We start from the raw sequence: 18,287 nt of genomic DNA on the forward strand, positions 1-18,287 counted from the left end.
GGTAAATGTTTTCTGTAGAGCTGCTTGAAACTTGTAATTTTGGACATTTTCAAAGATGTTTTTGCTGTGGCTTTTGTTCTGAATTGGAACAAAAAGCCTAAATTCAGCAAGTTTTGCCAAAATTAAATTGCAAAAAATTGTTTTGGGTGCACCAAAGTACTGTTTTGTTAAGGGTTTTAATTTATTTTTCATCTATTATTTCTTAAACACTAATTACAACGTACAACTATAAAATAATTTTTACAAAGATATACAATCAAACCAGAGCATTCTGCTGAAATGCTTACTACCAATGTTTTTTCAAGAGAAATTTCACTCAACAGTCCTGTTCTGGTGGATAGACACTCTACCGGAAACGGTACACTGAATCTTTTCTTTATCAATCGTAACGCACATTCAGAAGATGGAATAATAAAAAAGACGATTTATGGGTGCTTCAGGAAAAATCTGTTCACTTAGCCCACCAGGAATTTTTAAAACAGAACCCCCGTGTCTTCCAAGTGTAGGGTAAACATACAAAAGTATGAAGTAATGGGTTTGTGATTGGCCTAGTTGGAGAGCAGTTTGCCAGCTTAGTTCCGATACGGGTAATGCAAGGCAGTGGCGGGACAGTGAGAGGGGCATTTCTCAAAAGGGAATGTTTGGATGGATCAGTGATGGAGCACAAGGCAAACGTTAACATTGACCCCGAGCTACACAGCAGCCCTGGCCACGGCTGCACTAGGCTGACTTCTCACTCTACACACTTCTTCCGTTGGGCTGCTTGGATGTGGTAAACACAGAGTTGATCCAATCTGACTTGCTCTAACAGAATGTTTTGGATGAGCAGTGTAGTTACTGAATTCCAAAGATTTTGTTTGTGAAATGAGTAACTAGTATATTTAAGGCATCCCTGAGGAAGCTGGGATAGTGGCTTATAATCCAAACCCAAGGACACTCAGTTGATTTAGGAGATATGAAGCCCTGAAACAGCTTCTATTTGTAAACCATGAAGGACCAGGTTTATCACGTTGCCTGCAATCCAGCCCTCTGAGCTACTTGCACACAAAATAGATGGGAATTTAGAACTCAAAATATTTCAGGAAAATTGTGGAGTTTAATGTCAACATTCAGGCAAACCAAACCTTTGCTTTGCCCAGGCCCTGACATGCTACGCAGACATACTTAATATAGATCCGTTGATATGTTTGCCTCATAAAAATAAATGAGCATCTGTGAGACGCCTGTCTGTCACTGAAGCAGCCTCTAGTCCCATCAGCAAGTAGGGCGTGAAGTCAAGGCAAGGTCATTTCCTAAATTAGAGCATAAGGAAAAGCCTGGTCTCGTTTTGGTACCGACACACTGACTAAAGCTTTGCAACCAGCCTTGGCCACACAAACAAGAAAGAAAGGCTGATCTAGTGTTTTCTCCTGTGAGTGGAGAAACAGTGCTTAAACAGTCACAAATTATTATTCAGCCTGGACTCCACTATGTATAGGGAGCCTCATGGAAGATATGACTAAGTTCAGAGAGTCTCTGGGTGAAATCATGGCCCTAAAACAGTCAGTAGTAAAACCGCTGTTGACATTAATAGGATCTCACCATCTACATCTTGGTCCCTGTATACAGTTCTGAAAATATACATAGCTGCTTGAACTCCAAAAGAATACCTAACTGAAAAGGAAATCTTCTTTTCTCCTATGTCACTGGGTAACTACCAAGAGCTAAACATAAACCGTACTAAGCAATGACTAAAGGGAGACAGGAGGAGAGCAGATAAATATTTAAAGGATATAAACATGAAGGACAGAGGAGACTTATTTATCAAAATAAAAGGAAAGAAAGGAACATAAATAGGAGGAGGTCATTGAAACAGAAAAAGAGGAAATGTAGGCTGTCGGGCAAACCGTAACTGGATGAACCCCTACAGAGCAGAGTGAAGGGTTGGGATTGGTGCCTCATCACCTGACACATTTTAAAACAAAACTGAACAGAAAAAGTTAAATAATGAGTTAGTTAGAAACCAGTCTGCCCTGGCCGCAGGGGAATGAGATTGCATCTTTCACTGTGTGCTACTTTGCTGCAGTGACTCCACCTCAATAAAGCACGCTTTTTAAAAAACATTTCTAGATTTCACTACTATGCACAAGTGTTTGGGAGACTGACTGAAACAGAACATTTGTACCAGGATTAATGCCTGTAACATGTTAGAATATTCCAGCAAAGTGAAAAAAACCCAGGAACTAGAAATTTGTATTGGGAATGGACTCAAAAACCCTATGAAGAATAACCATGAGCAGTTTAGCTTCCACACAGTGTTTTTAATTCTGACATCTCAAAGAGCCTTACCAAGAGCCTTGGATCACTACGGCTGTTACCCCATAGGTGATAGCTGGGGGTAATGCAGAGGGGTAATGGAGCTCCTCCGGGGCCACCCAGCCCAGTGACCACCAGCCCTGTGACAGTCCTTCAGTGACTCCTCAGCAAACCATACGTCTCACATGCAGAGTGCAAACTTTCAGGCTTCCTTAAAGCTTTGCTTTAGAAGTTGCTTGCTTTGTTCTGCTTATGAAGAAGTGCTCCCAAACCCTCTCATGCGATAAACTCTCTACAGCAAACTAAAAAACAAGCGTGTCATAACAGCATGGCAGGGTTTCTGCATATTTCTAATGAAGATGCATGTAAGGAGTCCTCTGACACTGGCAAATCTCAAGTAGTGAGGTCAAGTCTTACGCCTCATGAGCACCTCCTTTTTGCTCCACCAGTCTCACCCACAGCCACCCTTCAAACTCCTTCCATCCCCGTGCCCAGGCAGCCTCACTCTTCTCTACCAAGGGAAAGCACCGAGCACCCCTCTGCCAGCACCGGAGCTCAGCAGCCCTCTTCCCTTGCAGCCCCCTCTCGAGTCCCAAGCAGAAAAGGGTGGGAGGAGGGATGATGCTCTCGAAATGACACCTGAAGCAAGTGCTGCCCGTGATCCATGACTGACTCTCCTCCTGGCCCTCCACTTCTCCACCTGTGGTTTTGCCCTTCCTATTGCCTTTCCTTTAGCTCCACACCGCAGATGACATCTCCAAGCCTGCTGCGACTCCTGATGCTTGGCTCGGGGGATGGCAGCTTTCCGCTGCCCCAGAAAGCTGCCGTCAGGAATCTGGGGGGCACCAGCTCACCTGGGGACAGCTGAGGGGCTTCTGGAAAATGGGGATGTACAGATTTCAGTAGGTTGGAAAGTCAGCTAAATGAAGGCTGTGCACTTAGTGGGATGGTCGAGGAAGAGCCTCTTGGTTTCGTTCATACCAAGGTCAAAATGTGCTGCTTAAAAAACCATCTTCTGTGTAAAAGTCTGGGGGCTGAGCAAAGCCACTGGCTAATTTCCTGAACAAAGCAAGCCAGAGGGGGCACAAGCTGGGGGCCCATCCTTTTCCCTTCACAGGGAAATTTTTCTAGGAGACAGAGATAGGTGGTAAAGGTGACTCAAACACACAGAACACCATGTAAAAACAAAAATAAAAAATAGTCCTTCTAAATGTACATTTGAAAATATTTCTTTCTTATGATAACAAGGGTCAAGTTAGTACCTGCATCTATCTACATTCTACCTAGATGTACAACATTAATATTTTACATTGTACAGCTTATTGTATCCATAATGAAAACCAAATTGAATTGATGAGCATTGAGAAAACCTATATAGCAGTACAACCCTATAAACCTGAAACTCCCTCTGAGCATGAAAGGCAACTCTGAGTTAACAGTGATGACGATGACAACTGCCCACTAAATGGCAACTATACTATAGCACAAAGTCTGAAAGATGACCAGGGATGCAGCGCAATTATCTGAGCAATTCAGGCTTTGCCCAAATTTACAAATTAATCTACCACTGCTGAGAAAATGTCAGTTAAATTACTGCACCATGGAAACCTCTCGAGCGTGTCAATTACAGTCACATGCAGATAGAAAATGCTGTAGACAAAATAGAAAGGAGAGGCTGTCATTGATGCTGATTGCTGGTCTCTCTTCAAACATCATTAAAACCTCCAACTTGGAGCAAATGCCACAGCCATGAGGAAGCCGTAACTGACATGTGTAACCCACATGAAGAGTATAAAACCACAGACAATAATTTCGTTTCCGTTGAAACAAATCCCAGATGGTAGTTTCTACACCGTGCCATCTAACTTTTATGGAGAGCCAGCTGAGTGCTAGCACACCTCCGGCAGTAGTTGTGAACGGAACGCCTGGCCAGCTGTTTGGTGAAGGTTTACAAGTTACCCAACTGCAACGCTGTGAGGCAAACCATCGCCAGTGCAACCGACCCCCTACCCTCTGCCGTCACGCTGGCTTCAAATGGCGTCAAGTGGCAGTGTTGACCTCTCTGCTCATCTGTCCTCCTGCTCGAAAGGAAATAACATTTTTCTGTTGTGTTATGGGAACCTGTAAAAGCAGTGGGATTCAACTCCCAGAGGATGCTTACGAATTTGGTTTCCAACCAACTATAAATGCACTGCAGTTGCAGGCAGCTGAAACTGGTTAAATGGCAATTATGTTGGATGCTCCAAGTGGTGCAACTTAGTGAACAGAACAAACAAATGCTTTTTATATAGATAATGGATTTGCACCACAGCCAAAGACTTGCAGAGTCCATCAAGGAAGTTAAAAATCCCAGGGATATTTAGCTATTGTATTTCCAGCCTAGCTTTCCACTACAGCTACAAATTTATGCAAAAGTACAGTTGATTCACAGCTCTGATTATTTCAAATAGTCAATGCATTATGCAGAAGAGACATTTCCTAACAATTTATTGGTTTGGATTCTTCAGCCATTAAATTCCGTAACACAGCAGATTGCACTTAAGTGGGGAGGAGTGTTAATAACATCTCCATTAATATCTGACTATTACTTTTCATAAGGACGTCGAGCACTGTGAAGAGGAGGCTGGCATAATTAGGTTAACTTTACAGATATGGAGATTGAGAAGAGGAGCAGCAGTAACAGTAGCTGGTTTATGTTCATGCAGCAGGCTGGCAACAGAGATCCGAGCAGAGCCAAAGTCTTAACTCCTAAACTGAGTTACTAGCTCCTATACTAAACACAGCCTGCCATGAAAGAACAGACTACATCACATAAATTCAAAGGAGATGAAGACTAAAAGCATTTGAGCCTGTATTTGCCAAAAGAGCAGTTTTTCTCTTCCTGTAATTCATGCAGCCTCGTGGTACCAACAGCAAGCTCTTGGACGTCAGGCAGGATTAAAAGGCTCCCAGGGTTCATTCACGTGCTGCACAGCTGACTCGATGGCTTGGCAGCAATAGCTTCTCTTTTTCAGCAGCGGGTTTCTTACAATTAGAAGCATTACAAGCAAACAGAAAGCTTACAAAGCTCCTTAAAGACAGCACAAGACAAACAAGACACAAAAAATTTCAAGCCCCAAGATCAAGCCAAAACAAAACCAGAAAAGCAGACCTTCACATGAAGATGCCCATTTTGGCCTACGGGATGCCAGCCAGAAAGGCAGAAGGAAAAGGGCATCAGGCAAGATAAAACAGTGACCAGTGTTATGTTATCGCTGGTAAAGCCTGACTGGCCTGGGTAAGTCCTGCCCACTGATGTTCAGCTTAATTCTGAAGCTAAACACATGAGAGAAGGGGAATGGAGGTTGACAGCTGCAGGCAACCACGAGGAACTGAAACCACCCTCCAGAAGTGCTGCTGTCTCGCGCAGCGGTGCCAGAAGAGCCGTATTGCAAATCCTTCTACCTGAGGGCTGGCTTTTCCTAGGAACTTTCTCTGAATGGGACTCCCCAAAGGAACAAACATTCAACATCTCAAGAATACGACCACTCTGCTGTCTTTGCGGCAGGACATTTTTATCTGTTTCATTAAAAAAACTGAATTTTCAACAATCTGCTTGGTAGAGCAGGGGTACTGCTACTACTTCTGTCATAACAAAGCATTCACAGAGAACCTTAGATCTAGAACATGCAACCAGAGCAGATCACATTTTGTTTAACAGTTACCTCCGACTTACCTAGTGTATAACTAAATCTTCTTCTAACCCAGACATCTAGAAAAAGTGAACCCTGAGGAAGGAAAGGAAGAGAAGAGATTCTCAGCCTACAGAAGAGGGAAGCTAAACATGATAACAACCTTCAAGATGTGGCAGAAAACTGCAGAGACAAAACTGTTCGCAGCGGAGAGGATGCGAACTAACGGCTTCAGCTGTGGCAAGGCAGATACAGGACAGCTGTTAGGAAGCATTTTGTAACAGTAGGCATAGAGACAGCCTAAGAACGAGTTAGGCAAACATCTGTCAGGAATGACACAGAAGCAGAGCTGTGCCACCCGAGGTCAGAGGTGGGCTGCAGGACTGCCCCAGGTGCCTTCCAGCCCATGCGTTAGTGGCAGCGCAAGGCACGAGGTGCCCTCCGAGAGTCCCACGCCGGTGGGTTTACCTGGCGCAGACGCAGGCAGGGACACAAGTTAGGCTTCCAAAGCAGAACCACTGAGCCTCTGTGGTTGTCCCAGGGATCAGTCAGTCCTCGCTCCCAGGTACTTGGCCCAGGCAGAGCACTGCACACAGCCAGCGGTGCCTGTCTCACTCCGGACTCGTTCATTCAGCTGGAGCTTCACGTCAGTCTTCATAGAGCTGTTCCAATTAAACTAAGCTGTGCTTTTCTCTCCTCTCTCTCTGCTTTCCAGCTATTGCTGGTGACGGGTGTGAGGGCTGACAAAGGCCATTGCACCTCCCAGTTCTTTCCTGGTGAAAGCGGGTTTTCTACAGCTAAAATGGAATTGCACCACATTTGTCAAACAGGATAAACATTTCACTCATGGCTTCGGGACAACTGTCCGTGTAGTCTCTCCATTCCTGAAACTACACCAAAAGCAACTAACAGCAATCTGCTACTAGACAATAGAAAATACCAAATTTAGTTTTTCTGTAAAGCTACAACCAATTGGGAATAACTGCAAATAGATGTCATTAGATATACAGTGCAATGAATACAACAAAAAGAATAATCCAAGGGAAAGCAAGCAGTAATGAAAGCCCTTGATCAAGTCTACTACGGGGACTTTGAAGAATGAGTTTGGGTCTGAAAGCTTTTTACCGATGGCACCTACAGGAGCTGCAGTTTCAAGTGTCTCCATTGCTACTTATTCACTGTGTCAAGCACAGCAGGATCAATTGAAAATTTAAAGACGTAGATGGCAAATTGACTGAAAATTACAAGGTGATTTGGAAAATTGCTTTTTACTATCAAAAAAGAAGTGAGTATGATGGACTACTCATTCCTGAAAAAAACCAGCCACCATTCCTTGACTGGCTGGAATAGCCAGGGGTCACATTCAAATGCAACCTGCAAGAGCTGCTGCTTTTTTAGAAACTTTGAAGAAGTCACTCTTTCCCTATTTCATTGACAGAAGAGTGTGACTCAACAAACGTTTAGAACAAACTTGCATAATTTGATCACAGGTGAAGAACATGTCCTTTCTGCCAAAGAAATCAGCAGACTTTTCAGTGCTTTCTTCCTCTGACTTCAGATTTGAATCTCCTTTGTGCTCTCTAGGGAATCATCATATGAATACCTGAATAATGCAACACTTTCAGCTGCTGCTAACTGGGCCCATGGAACTGCACAGGGATTAGAAGCTAAGGGTGTGGGCATGTTAACTTAGCAAAAAGATGGAAAAATTTAAGACAGCTCTGTGCTATACCTAGTGAAAAACACAAACACTGTTGCACTCAGTGTCTTCACAGCAAAGTCTGAAACTTTGGCTAAACCTATGACTGCACTAGCAAGCAGTGTGGTGCAGCCAGCAATCTATGGAAAGTAACGGTGGGTGCTGGGAACCTGAGGTTGCCCCACACTTGATGTCACACTTTGGTCCCATGGCCTGAATGGCCACGAGAGTCTGGAGGGCACTGGGTGTGCTCCTGGTTTAGTTTCCTCAGGAGGGAACCTAGCCTGTGTGCTCCGAAACTGCTGTGCCCAGCAAACCAAGGCACAGCAAACGGAGATGACTGGAAGAATTGCTTCAAAAGCTTGGTCTGAGCCAAAGCACCAATGCTGTTGGATGCTAGGACTCCCATCACAGTTTCTGCTACACCACTGAACTTCTCATGCAGAAGGCCAGGGTTTGCTTCTCAGTCCTGTCCTGTGCTCTCTTTGGGGAGAAGCTATTTCAGGCAGCAACATACTAAGCTGCTGAAGCTGGTTCCAAATGAACATACAACTATGCAGTGAGCTGTATTTTAATATGACTGTAATAGCAGAGTTGTACTGGAACAAATGTGTGGACAGGAAAGGACTGGGCAATATTGCTGCATTTACCTACACCATGTACAACAAGTGCAGAAGTGTGTGCTCCTATGCGAATCAGTCTGGCTGAATGACAGGGAGGTTGATTATAATTTTTACCAGTATTTAGGCGAAGACTTAATAATTCTGTCCTCCTTAGGACAATAGGAAGAATTTCCTATCTAGCAACCTAAGCAACAATTTTAACAAGGTGACCCTATACAGAACTCAACAGCCAAAATTTTCATGAAGAGAAAGCTGAATTTTCTTTGGCACTTAGGAAAAGCTCCATGAGGAACAACAGGTTTTTGTGCAAAAACAAACTAGCCAAAATGCTCCCTTGCTACAAAGCAGAGAGCATTTTTAATATCCAGAGTTCATTTCTTGAATGTCTTACCAGTGGGAATTTTTGCCTGATAACAGGATCTTCATGATGCACTCGGCACTGTGAAGAGGCTGTAATTTAATCAGGACTTCATACAATAAGAAGTCCCACACAGCTTGAATAGAAACAGATAATAAAATCTTTAAGTGATGCATGCTCAGTTCATATTTATAGGCAAGATTTCCCTTCTCATCCAAACCTGAATCCAAACACTGTACAGAATCACTAAAGAGTATTAAGTATCTAACCCAGCAGCTACAATCTCAATGAACACAAGTCAATGCTCTTTAGCAAGCACTACGAAAATAAACTTCCAGCGATGCTTTTTGTCATTTTTGACTTGTCCAGTCTGCTGTATATTCAGGCTGGGACAGTCTGTAATATTTGCTGACACACAATGAGCTAGTTGCCTAACCACAGCTCATTTTCCTTATAATATATGAACACATTATTCTCCACAGCCCATTAGGAACAACCTAGGTGAGCTCTCTCAAATGTACTGTACCCTTTCCTCCTTCAGAAAGCAAGCCCTAGATAAGCTGACTTTTTAGGGGAGGAAGAAAGAGGTGGTCTGATGCCAGAGCCTGATAGTGACCTCTAAGCACTGAGAGCTGAAGATCTTCTTGGTTTCCTTTTAAAAATTCCCACGGGAGGAAAGAAAGTTCTGCTTCCTTGGATGACAGCTACTAATTCCAGCTTGCTCCTAAATTGTGACAGGCAAGGTTGGCATGTTCTGCAGCTCAGCACAAAGCTGGAGATCTTCTCCTTGATTCCTGGCCCATAAAACTTGCAAGCGCATGGGCAAGGTCCAGATGGTGACCCAAGAGCATTGCTGTGTGGCTGAGCACATACCGACTAGGCTGAGCTTTACATTTTAGAGGCACCTGTGAGATATACAGAGGAATCAAGTGTTACTGTGTTTGGGCACACAGAAGTTGCTATTTCCTTCCCAGATTGAAAATTTAGCATATGGCTATTTGTGGAGAGGGGTAAGCCTATGTCTCAGCTGGATCTTTAAGAGCACTTCTAGGTCCAGCAATGTTTTTTTTGAGGCCAGAGCCCTGACATGTGGAGGGTTACAATTCTCAGAGTAAAGAAGCTGTACACAGGCAGCAGTTCCCAAGGATGCAGAGCATGCAGGCTTTCCTCCAAAGAGCAGGGCAAGGGGACCTCTGCTGTGGGGTCTGGACTCAGAGGAAACTGGATGTGTGGGCAGGACACCCCCGGTGAATTGTTTACAAGGGGGTAATAAGAGGCCCAGGAGGATATAAAAAAGCTCGAAGAATGCTTTAAGAAAAGATAATAAACCAAAATTTCAAGGGTGAACCTGGGTGAATAACAGAGCCTCTCACCAAACACAGGGGCTGAACAAAATAGGACAAGACACCTTGAAAACCTCAGCACCAAAGAGCTAGGTTTATCTGAGGTGAAGGCTCTTTCTGAGTCCTGCCTTATAAGGTTAAATTGTCCTCAGTTCTTTGTTTTGTTGGATTTTTGTTCCCTTCAAACCAGAGGGAAACCACTGGAGTTCGACATCTTAGATCTAAACACCACAATCATCTCAGGGAAACTGAGTTGCATACAGAGGAAAGCTGAAGAAGCCACTTCAGTTGGTGTCCAAACAGGGAAGCCACTACTACAATTTTATCAATGGTTTAGATGGAAATCACAGTCCAGCTGGTGACATCTAAGTTAGTTGTTCTGTTTAGTGTATAATTAATATCATAGTCTAACATCCCCAAGAACACCACCAGCTCTCTGTGAGTCACTAAAGCTGCTCTCACCGCTCACTGCATCTGTAACCATCACACACACTCAGCACAACTGTAAACCCATAAGCCTACTGGCTTAGACTGAGAGGATCATAAACTGCAAAGCACTTCAGAGCTTTTGACAAAACAGATTATCAGTTCTAAACCCCATAAGCAGAAACAGGTAGACTCTCTCAGTTCTCAGCATCAAATAGCTTCCAGTGCCGAGATTTACACAGCCCATTACCAACAAGATGGGCAGATGCAAACTACTTCCTCTTGACCCATCACATAACCTTCGCTACATCATCACGGTAATATTTACAAAGTTTATAAGCATTGTATCAGTGAATTATGGCTTCATGCCACTTTCTTTAAGATTGCATATCTCCTGGAGGGATGGGTCTTTGATTTTCAAGCTCCAGAGGTAGCCCTTACATTCCAGCACAGCAACCTGTTGGGGATTTACGGGCACTTCATGGGTGTTTAATGAGGCTTACACTGTAAGCGATCTAAACAGCTCTTGTTCACAGCATTCTGAAGCACATCCCGTAAAGCCGATGGAGCCTGAGACACCTTGAGAGAAATACTGAGTGAATCAAAACAATCAGCCTGCCCTTTCCCTCTGTCCCAGTTTTGCCAGTGAATACAAGGCACACATACACACAGAATAAACAGTCTCTGTTTTCTTTTTCCTCAGTCTCATGGTGCATTCAGGCTAGGCAGTCAAGACATACTGGTATATATGTGTAAGTTTTTAAACATATAGATCAACTTCATTCTCTTTCATTTTTTTTATCTAAAAAATCTGATTTTCAAGAAAAAAAAGAGTAATGAAGACATGAAAGCAACATTTTAAGATGGTATTTAATCGTACTATCTAATGACATTCTGAAAGGCAAAAGTCTCACTCTTGGAAGGTATTTAAGTGCTTAAATGTCTTTGCACACCTGGACACCACCCCACCCCACCCCCACCCCAAAAAAGGGTTTATATTTGCAAAGGTAGCTATTAGGGTATTGTAATTTAATAAATAGTGTTTCAAAGTCAGATGAGTACATGCAGATGAGTACATGCATACATGCAGCCTTGAATCTGATGTATTTGCCATCTGGCACATAACAGACATAACATTATCAAACACTTTGGACAAGGTTTTCCTAAAATTAATAATTAGAATGAGACGCTTATCTAGTTTCTTCAGGAAGTTCTCTGCTTTAAAAAACAGATACCCAGAAGCTCCTGCAAAAGGAAATGAGGTGTGAAGGAAAGAAACGTGTGTGATGCTCTCATTTACAACTGAGAGGAGCAGTGGCTTTCTTCTCACTTTCAAGGATCCATGCTGTTATAGCTGCTTATTCAGATATACTCTACATTTAATACAAACCTTCATGAGGTAAAGATTAATTTCATTTTCACAAATGTTTGTGCCTACAGCATGTGCCTCTGCAAACTTTCACAATCTAAACTGAAATATTCTGGAGTCTAATTCTCCCTTCACAACAGGAGCGGTTCTGCTGTTTAGCAGATCTTTTTCAAGCTTAAATCTACACATGCAATTGATCTACAAAGCCTCTTCTGTATCAAACAACTTTTTTGAGCTGTAAATGCTTGAAGAGTGCTGCTGCTGATTGCTGTACCCTTCTTATGCTACCCTTTGCTGCTGGTGAAGTGGGGATCGTGCTAACAAGGGACAACTGCCCTGGAAAGAGGCAGGAGGCAGCAGACTCACTGGAGGAAGCACCATTTTGTATTTCTGCTTCTTCCTAAACGTCACCAGCCAGCCACGGCCAGAGTCAGGCTCCTGGCGTAGGAAACCCTTCAGCAGGACCCACTATGGTTGCTCTTCAGAGCAAGGTACAAAGCTAGTTTTAACCCATCACTCCTAAAGGCATTTAACTTCTCACGTTCTTACTTATCCAGGTTTTAATTCTTCAGACTAAGCCAGAAAAGAAAAAAACGTTTTGCTACCCCCTCTTCTTTTCTTTCCTTTCTCATTTCTCCATTTTATGCGCTTTGCAAATTTCTTTCACTAAAGAAAACAACTGCTATGATATTTAGGGCTGTGTGGCCATGTCAATGGCATCGGCACTGAGAGCTTTGAGTCTCCTGCTCCATGCTGTACTGTGCAGAGTACAGGTTAGGAAGCAAAATCATTCAGAAATTTGTCTTGTAGCATGCCTTTTGTCAGTAACTACTGAATGCAGTGCTAACAAGTACTTATGGCTTTGCTCTCGTTACTTGGCATGGTAATAAATACTTCACGTTGGAGTGACTTCCAGCCTTTTTGAGTGTAGGTAGGCAGCAACAATTCAGCACTCTCACTTAAAAGATGAAATTAAGCTGTCAGAAATATTACCTCTGTGCCAAAAGTTACATGGAAGCTCACTGACAGGAATCCTCATTGTTGTTTGGCTCACTTGCCCTGTGCCAATGGGGTTTTGCCTTCATTTTTGTACTTCAAGTTAAATAGCTGTCAAGTTTAATTTATTTGTAGAAACTAGTGTGGACAAATTAGTTCCTACCAATGTGCTAGTTATCTCAAGATTAATGGGAAATCCAGAGCTACCAGTCAGAGGGGTAAGTAGTCTGAATGGGAGAGAAATGCAATCCAGCAAAATCACAAAGCAGCCTCAACTTTTGGTCTTGTGACCCACGCTTGAGAAAACAATAAATAGCCTACTGTAATGGCCAAGGGAGGAGAGAGGCAGTGGTTTTGTGGTATAACAAAACGAGGAACTGCCAACACAGAGGGCATCTGGAGGTGCCTGTTCTGGATGGAACAGAGATTAAACCACTTTGAGCAGTTTAAAATCACCATGTAAGTTTTCAGATTTCCTAAAATACTGCCATAATACAAATATTTTTTTCCTAGTGGAACCTAACATTACAGATTTAGCTATCAAATATTAAGTAAAAATTGTGTGTTTGGGGATGCAGAAGAAACCCTCCACAAAAACTCTTTCTGCTCAACACACCTTGTAGTTACACATAAAAAGAGAGAATACCCAATTTTCACCTTAAGTGAAAAGTTGTGAGCTCTCAAAAGAAACTGAAACGAGTCTCTGCTACGTGTTGACATCAGAGGGATCACACAGTCCTTTCTCAGACCCTGTGCCTGGCAGGAGACGGCTTTCCCAGGTGGGGAAGGCTCTGAGAGTTGAGTTCAGCTCAGTTTGGGCACATCAGGGTTCTGTTCTTGGTCGAGAAGTCAGAGAATCACTCTATTATACATACTGTGTACGCAGACCTGACCTTTTACTTTTTAGGTATTACGCCCAGTACTATTTAAGTGGTTATTTACACCACACTGCTCTGCCAGAACAAACTTTCCCATCTACATTCCAAACAAAAAGATCAGCACGCCAGAATTGCTTCAAACTAACGTTTCTTTGAAAAGGCTTTCTTAGGGGAAAGGACTGTGTAAATACCTGGTTTGCCACTTCCCCATTTTGACTGGTACTCAGAAGAGTCGCTGTGTCTGCTTGCCACCACCTGCTCTAACTCTACCTTGCAATAACCAGGAGCTTCATTCTTCTTTTGGTTCCCCAAATTGAGGCATGCTAAAGCAATTTGGATTTTTAAGTCATCAGAACGATCTCAAAATGATCTGTTTTCACATTAGGATAGAAATTCAGGTACTATACTACATTGTGCAAACCCACACTGTCCAAGACAGAGCGAAAGAGCTGCTCTGGGCAAAATGAATGCTGTCCACCTTATCTGCAGAAAGTGTCAGGCTTTTGAGGGGAAAAAACAGACTACAGTGTGAATTCAGGGAAACAAGAAGACAACTGGATCATCCGACTGTGGAGGAACAAACAGTAAGGACTTCAGCTGAGACTGAACTTACTCTGTTTGCTTTTCAGTCCTGTGCTTTCCTAGAAATTTCTTTTTTGTCCAAGTGAGGGTGTAGCAGCCAGTGACTCCAGAAGAGGATGACCAGCTTTAAACATCAGTCATTTGGCCCTAGCCTACTACAGACCATGCACTGACTGGTCACGAGCTAGGAAACAGCATGATCTCAGCAACCTCCGAATGACTCCTCATACTTGAAAATATGCTCCCATGAATTTTCAGGCATATAGTGAGAAGCACCAGCTGGAAGGCCTTTCTGCCCAGTAGGAGCCCTGTTTTACTTCAGCAATATCCTTATTTAAAAATACTCACTCCAGTTTACTTCAGCAACAGAAAGATACTGTCACTGCAATACAAATTAACGTATGCCCAACAGAAGTCCTATAGATAACACCAAGAAAGCGAAGAAAGCATGCAGCCGGAAAACTCCAAAGACCTGTTCTCCTGCACCCACACTGTATAGGTAATGGGTTTTGCGTATGTTTTTTTAGAACATTCACTACAGCAAGGCAGAATTTTGGAGGGTGGCAGAGACATATTTGTGCACTCTTATATACCGTAAGACAGCAGCAATACAAAAAATGGCAAGAAAAGTAAATGACAAAGTAGCACAGAAATAGAGACTGCAGCCACTGTCCCAATCCTTACCTTTCAGAGTTGCCTTCTTAAGTACCTTCATGGCATAAAGCTGACCCGCATCAGATCCTTTGATCTTCCTCACTAGAAATACCTGTAAAAAGCAGACATCTTGTGTAGATAAGTACTGAACTTCCAGCTACAAGCCTTGCTGCATTTGATAGAGGGATACTACAGTTCAGGAAATCTAATGAATATTATTAGCTGAAATTACTTCGTATCTATTTCACCTGCAATTGGTTGAGCTAGCTCTGGAAATCTTCAGTTTTAAGCCCTTACTGCCGCACAAAGAAAATATGTTCAACGTTATTAATTTCCCTTACACATTCAATTAAAGATGGGTGAATAATCAGAATCAGTGTATACACTTCTCTTGATATTCTGAGCAGCTTTACATGAAAAAGTTATGTCTCATTTGTGCTTAGGAATGTGCAGTGTCTTAAAATTATTGCCATCAATTAAATTAAGGAGGAAAAACATTTTGGTGTAATTTATGCCATAAGTCATGAATGGTGACTTGCCTAAGATGTAGCTGAAGCAGAAAGTTCATACAGCTGAAAATCTGTTTGTGCATACTTAACAAAAAGTAGGGCTACTTTGATTAACAAATAGGTTATTACAATAAAGACAGTTTCCCCTGTTATAGCTTCCTATGCTACACCTTCTGACAGTGTAAATTTGTAATTGAAATAAAACTGTAGCTAAGATTGTATCTTTTTTGTTTTACTCCATGCAACTATTTCTTACCTGCCTCTGAGTGCATCTGAGCACTGGAGGGGTAGTGAACAAAGGAATCAGTAATTTAGTTTGGTCTTTATAAGACTTTCAGTGTTTTAACAGTTGAAAATAAAATAAACAAATCTTTTAGCTCATTCTCAGGACTCACTCTGTCTGCTGAGGTCAGAAATACCAGACAACAGTGTCTCTTTTTTTTTAATTTCAGCACTTGTGTTACTGGACAGAAGCAGAAGTAAAGCCAAATACAGAAATAAAAATAAGCCCCCACACAGAGCATATACTTATAAATATATAAATTAACAAAGGCTAGGTGAAATTATGTAACTAATGAATGTCTAGTGGGATTACAAAAATCTGTGGTGATTATTTTATTCATTGCCTGTTCAGGAACCATGCAGCTTTGTTAACTGTCTCCACCCAAAATATAAAAAGCCAAAAAAAGAAAGGAGGAAGTCTGTTTCTAGCACATTATTTGTAAGTTGAAAGACTCTTCCTCCTGAAAAAAAATGTGTAAACAGATTATGTTTTTCTTGAGCACATTTGAGGACAGGTTTGTGGGGAGGGAGAACAACTTGTAACAACCAGGTGGAGAAGCTGGGGAAAAAAAAAAAATGGGGGTAAATTCTCTCTGAACACCTTAGTCAGGGCTATTACATCTGACAGCATCAGAGCTACAACACTTCTACAATACAATCTGATATGTTTTTGGTGAGACTTTGCTTCTCAAGATGTTTCCTCTGCATATGAGATATGCACAGTTCCTCAGCCAAGCTGCTCTAACCAGCTGAGCTTGGGCACATGCTGCTTGTTCTCATCTCCTGTTTCCTAGTTTGATGGACATACAAATACCTCCGGTGCTCACAACTGTAGGAACAGATGATGAAATCTGGATGCGACAGGAACACATAAGACTTTCTGAAGTGTTTTTCATTAACATTCATGATAAATTAAGCTCAGCTGCTCCAGCATTAACAGGAAGTCAATTCATTTAGAGTTCGGCTAGACAGAGAAACGTTGGGATATTTTTCTATCCAGCCCAAGTAAAAGATTTAATTTTTGCATTACATTGAAAGGGAGGAGAAAGTCAAAAGCAAGCTTGTCCAAACCCTAGATTTTCAGCTGTATTATTATTCTGTAAAAATGGTCATGGAATCTTTATCCAAAAAACCAAAACCCCAAACCCTTAAGATAATGATTTTAAACTGTACTGCACATAGAACAGCACAGCATTCTGCATCTGCAGAAATATTAGGCTGCAGTTCTACAAATATCTTATCTGCTATGTAATCTTGCAAAGCTTTTGCTACCCGTATTGCCATAAAAAGCAAAATTATCAATTTAAGTTACTAGTCACTAGTCAGCTGTTCCCTGTAGCACGGGATAGGGCACTTGTCTGCATTCCCTCCAAAACAGATGAGTCAAGAACACTGTGTGCTGTTTTAGAGGACATCACAATAATCATCAAACCAAAAAGGAAACAGAACAAATGAAAATGCATTGTACTGCAAAATGATGTTGTCCTTCTGATTATTCTTAAAGGGAAATGTACATTGTTCTTGAAACCACCAAGTGGGCCTGGAGTGCTTACTTGACTGGTTGTATTAGCTATGCTATACTAGTTTACTAGTTTGCCAGAACAGCACAGGCATGCGGCTGGAGGTGACTTTCAATTTTCTAGTTTGATATGCATGCAAACACCTCAGGTTATTAATACCTGAACTAGCAAAACTCCCTTAGCTGGAGCAATGGATTTATCACCCAAATCCCAGCCTAGAAAGCTAAGTGAGTGCTGTGACTTTCAAGAGTGCTGAGAGCACTTCCTCTGACACCAAAGGCATCTTCTCTAATCCTGCAAGAAATTATTTAGGCCTCAGGTGAACAACTTGAAAACCAACTGGTTTGCATCCCCAGAGACTTACGGATTTGAACCATTAGCTCAAATACCAAGGTGATGAAAATTTAGGTGGTTGGGGACTTCCCAAGCAGACTTCCCTCCCCTGCATCTTTGCTGCTCTGGGGAGTTTACTGACCTGTTTCACATAAGATATGGAAAGTGATTTGTAATCACACACAGCTCCAAACAGCTATGATGTCCACACTCACACTCTGATCCCCAGAAATCAGAACTCCTTTTGGGAAGTGGTGGCAGAGACTAGGCATTTCACTTATAAAATGCCTAAAGCTAGAAGGCCAGCTTGGACAGTTAATAATGAAATACATCAGTACAATCTAAGACAGCCAGTGAACCACTTCTAAACTCTTTACTGCCTGAATCTGAAAACTGGCCATTCTGCCTCTGTTACTTTTGCAAAAGAGATTTTCGACTCTTGTTCTTCTCCTCCTTGTACTGAGTCATACAGTAAATCTAATTTGGAGTTGTTTGATTTTTTACATTTCTGTAATATTTAAAACTCAAATATCATTACTGTGCTCTCAAGAAATTCTCTAGATCAAAACTTGGTAGTGAATGCTAACTTTCCTGATATCTCTCATCTCAGGGAACTTCTAATAGACTTGCTTATCGATATAATTCTTGAATACTCAGGACAATGATAAATACTCTCAATATAGCTTCTTTCAGGAATCAAACTGAAGGCCCTGGATTCATTATCAGGGTGCTCAGCTTTGGGATGAATA

General features: G+C 42.1%; 1 protein-coding gene across 4 annotated transcripts in view; it reads right to left on the minus strand.

The window, feature by feature from the left end:
* The window catches only part of RPS6KA2 (ribosomal protein S6 kinase A2), a 326,295-nt gene that overhangs the window by 94,066 nt on the left and 213,942 nt on the right, over positions 1-18,287 (minus strand). For all 4 annotated transcript variants that reach the window (XM_052784880.1, XM_052784882.1, XM_052784881.1 and 1 more), the window contains one exon: positions 14,925-15,006. In XM_052784880.1, coding sequence (XP_052640840.1) covers positions 14,925-15,006 — 82 coding nt within the window. The remainder of the gene's footprint in view (positions 1-14,924; positions 15,007-18,287) is intronic.

This window comes from Harpia harpyja, chromosome 4 (genome assembly GCF_026419915.1).
Source record: "Harpia harpyja isolate bHarHar1 chromosome 4, bHarHar1 primary haplotype, whole genome shotgun sequence".
NCBI classification, from domain to species: Eukaryota; Metazoa; Chordata; class Aves; order Accipitriformes; family Accipitridae; genus Harpia; species Harpia harpyja.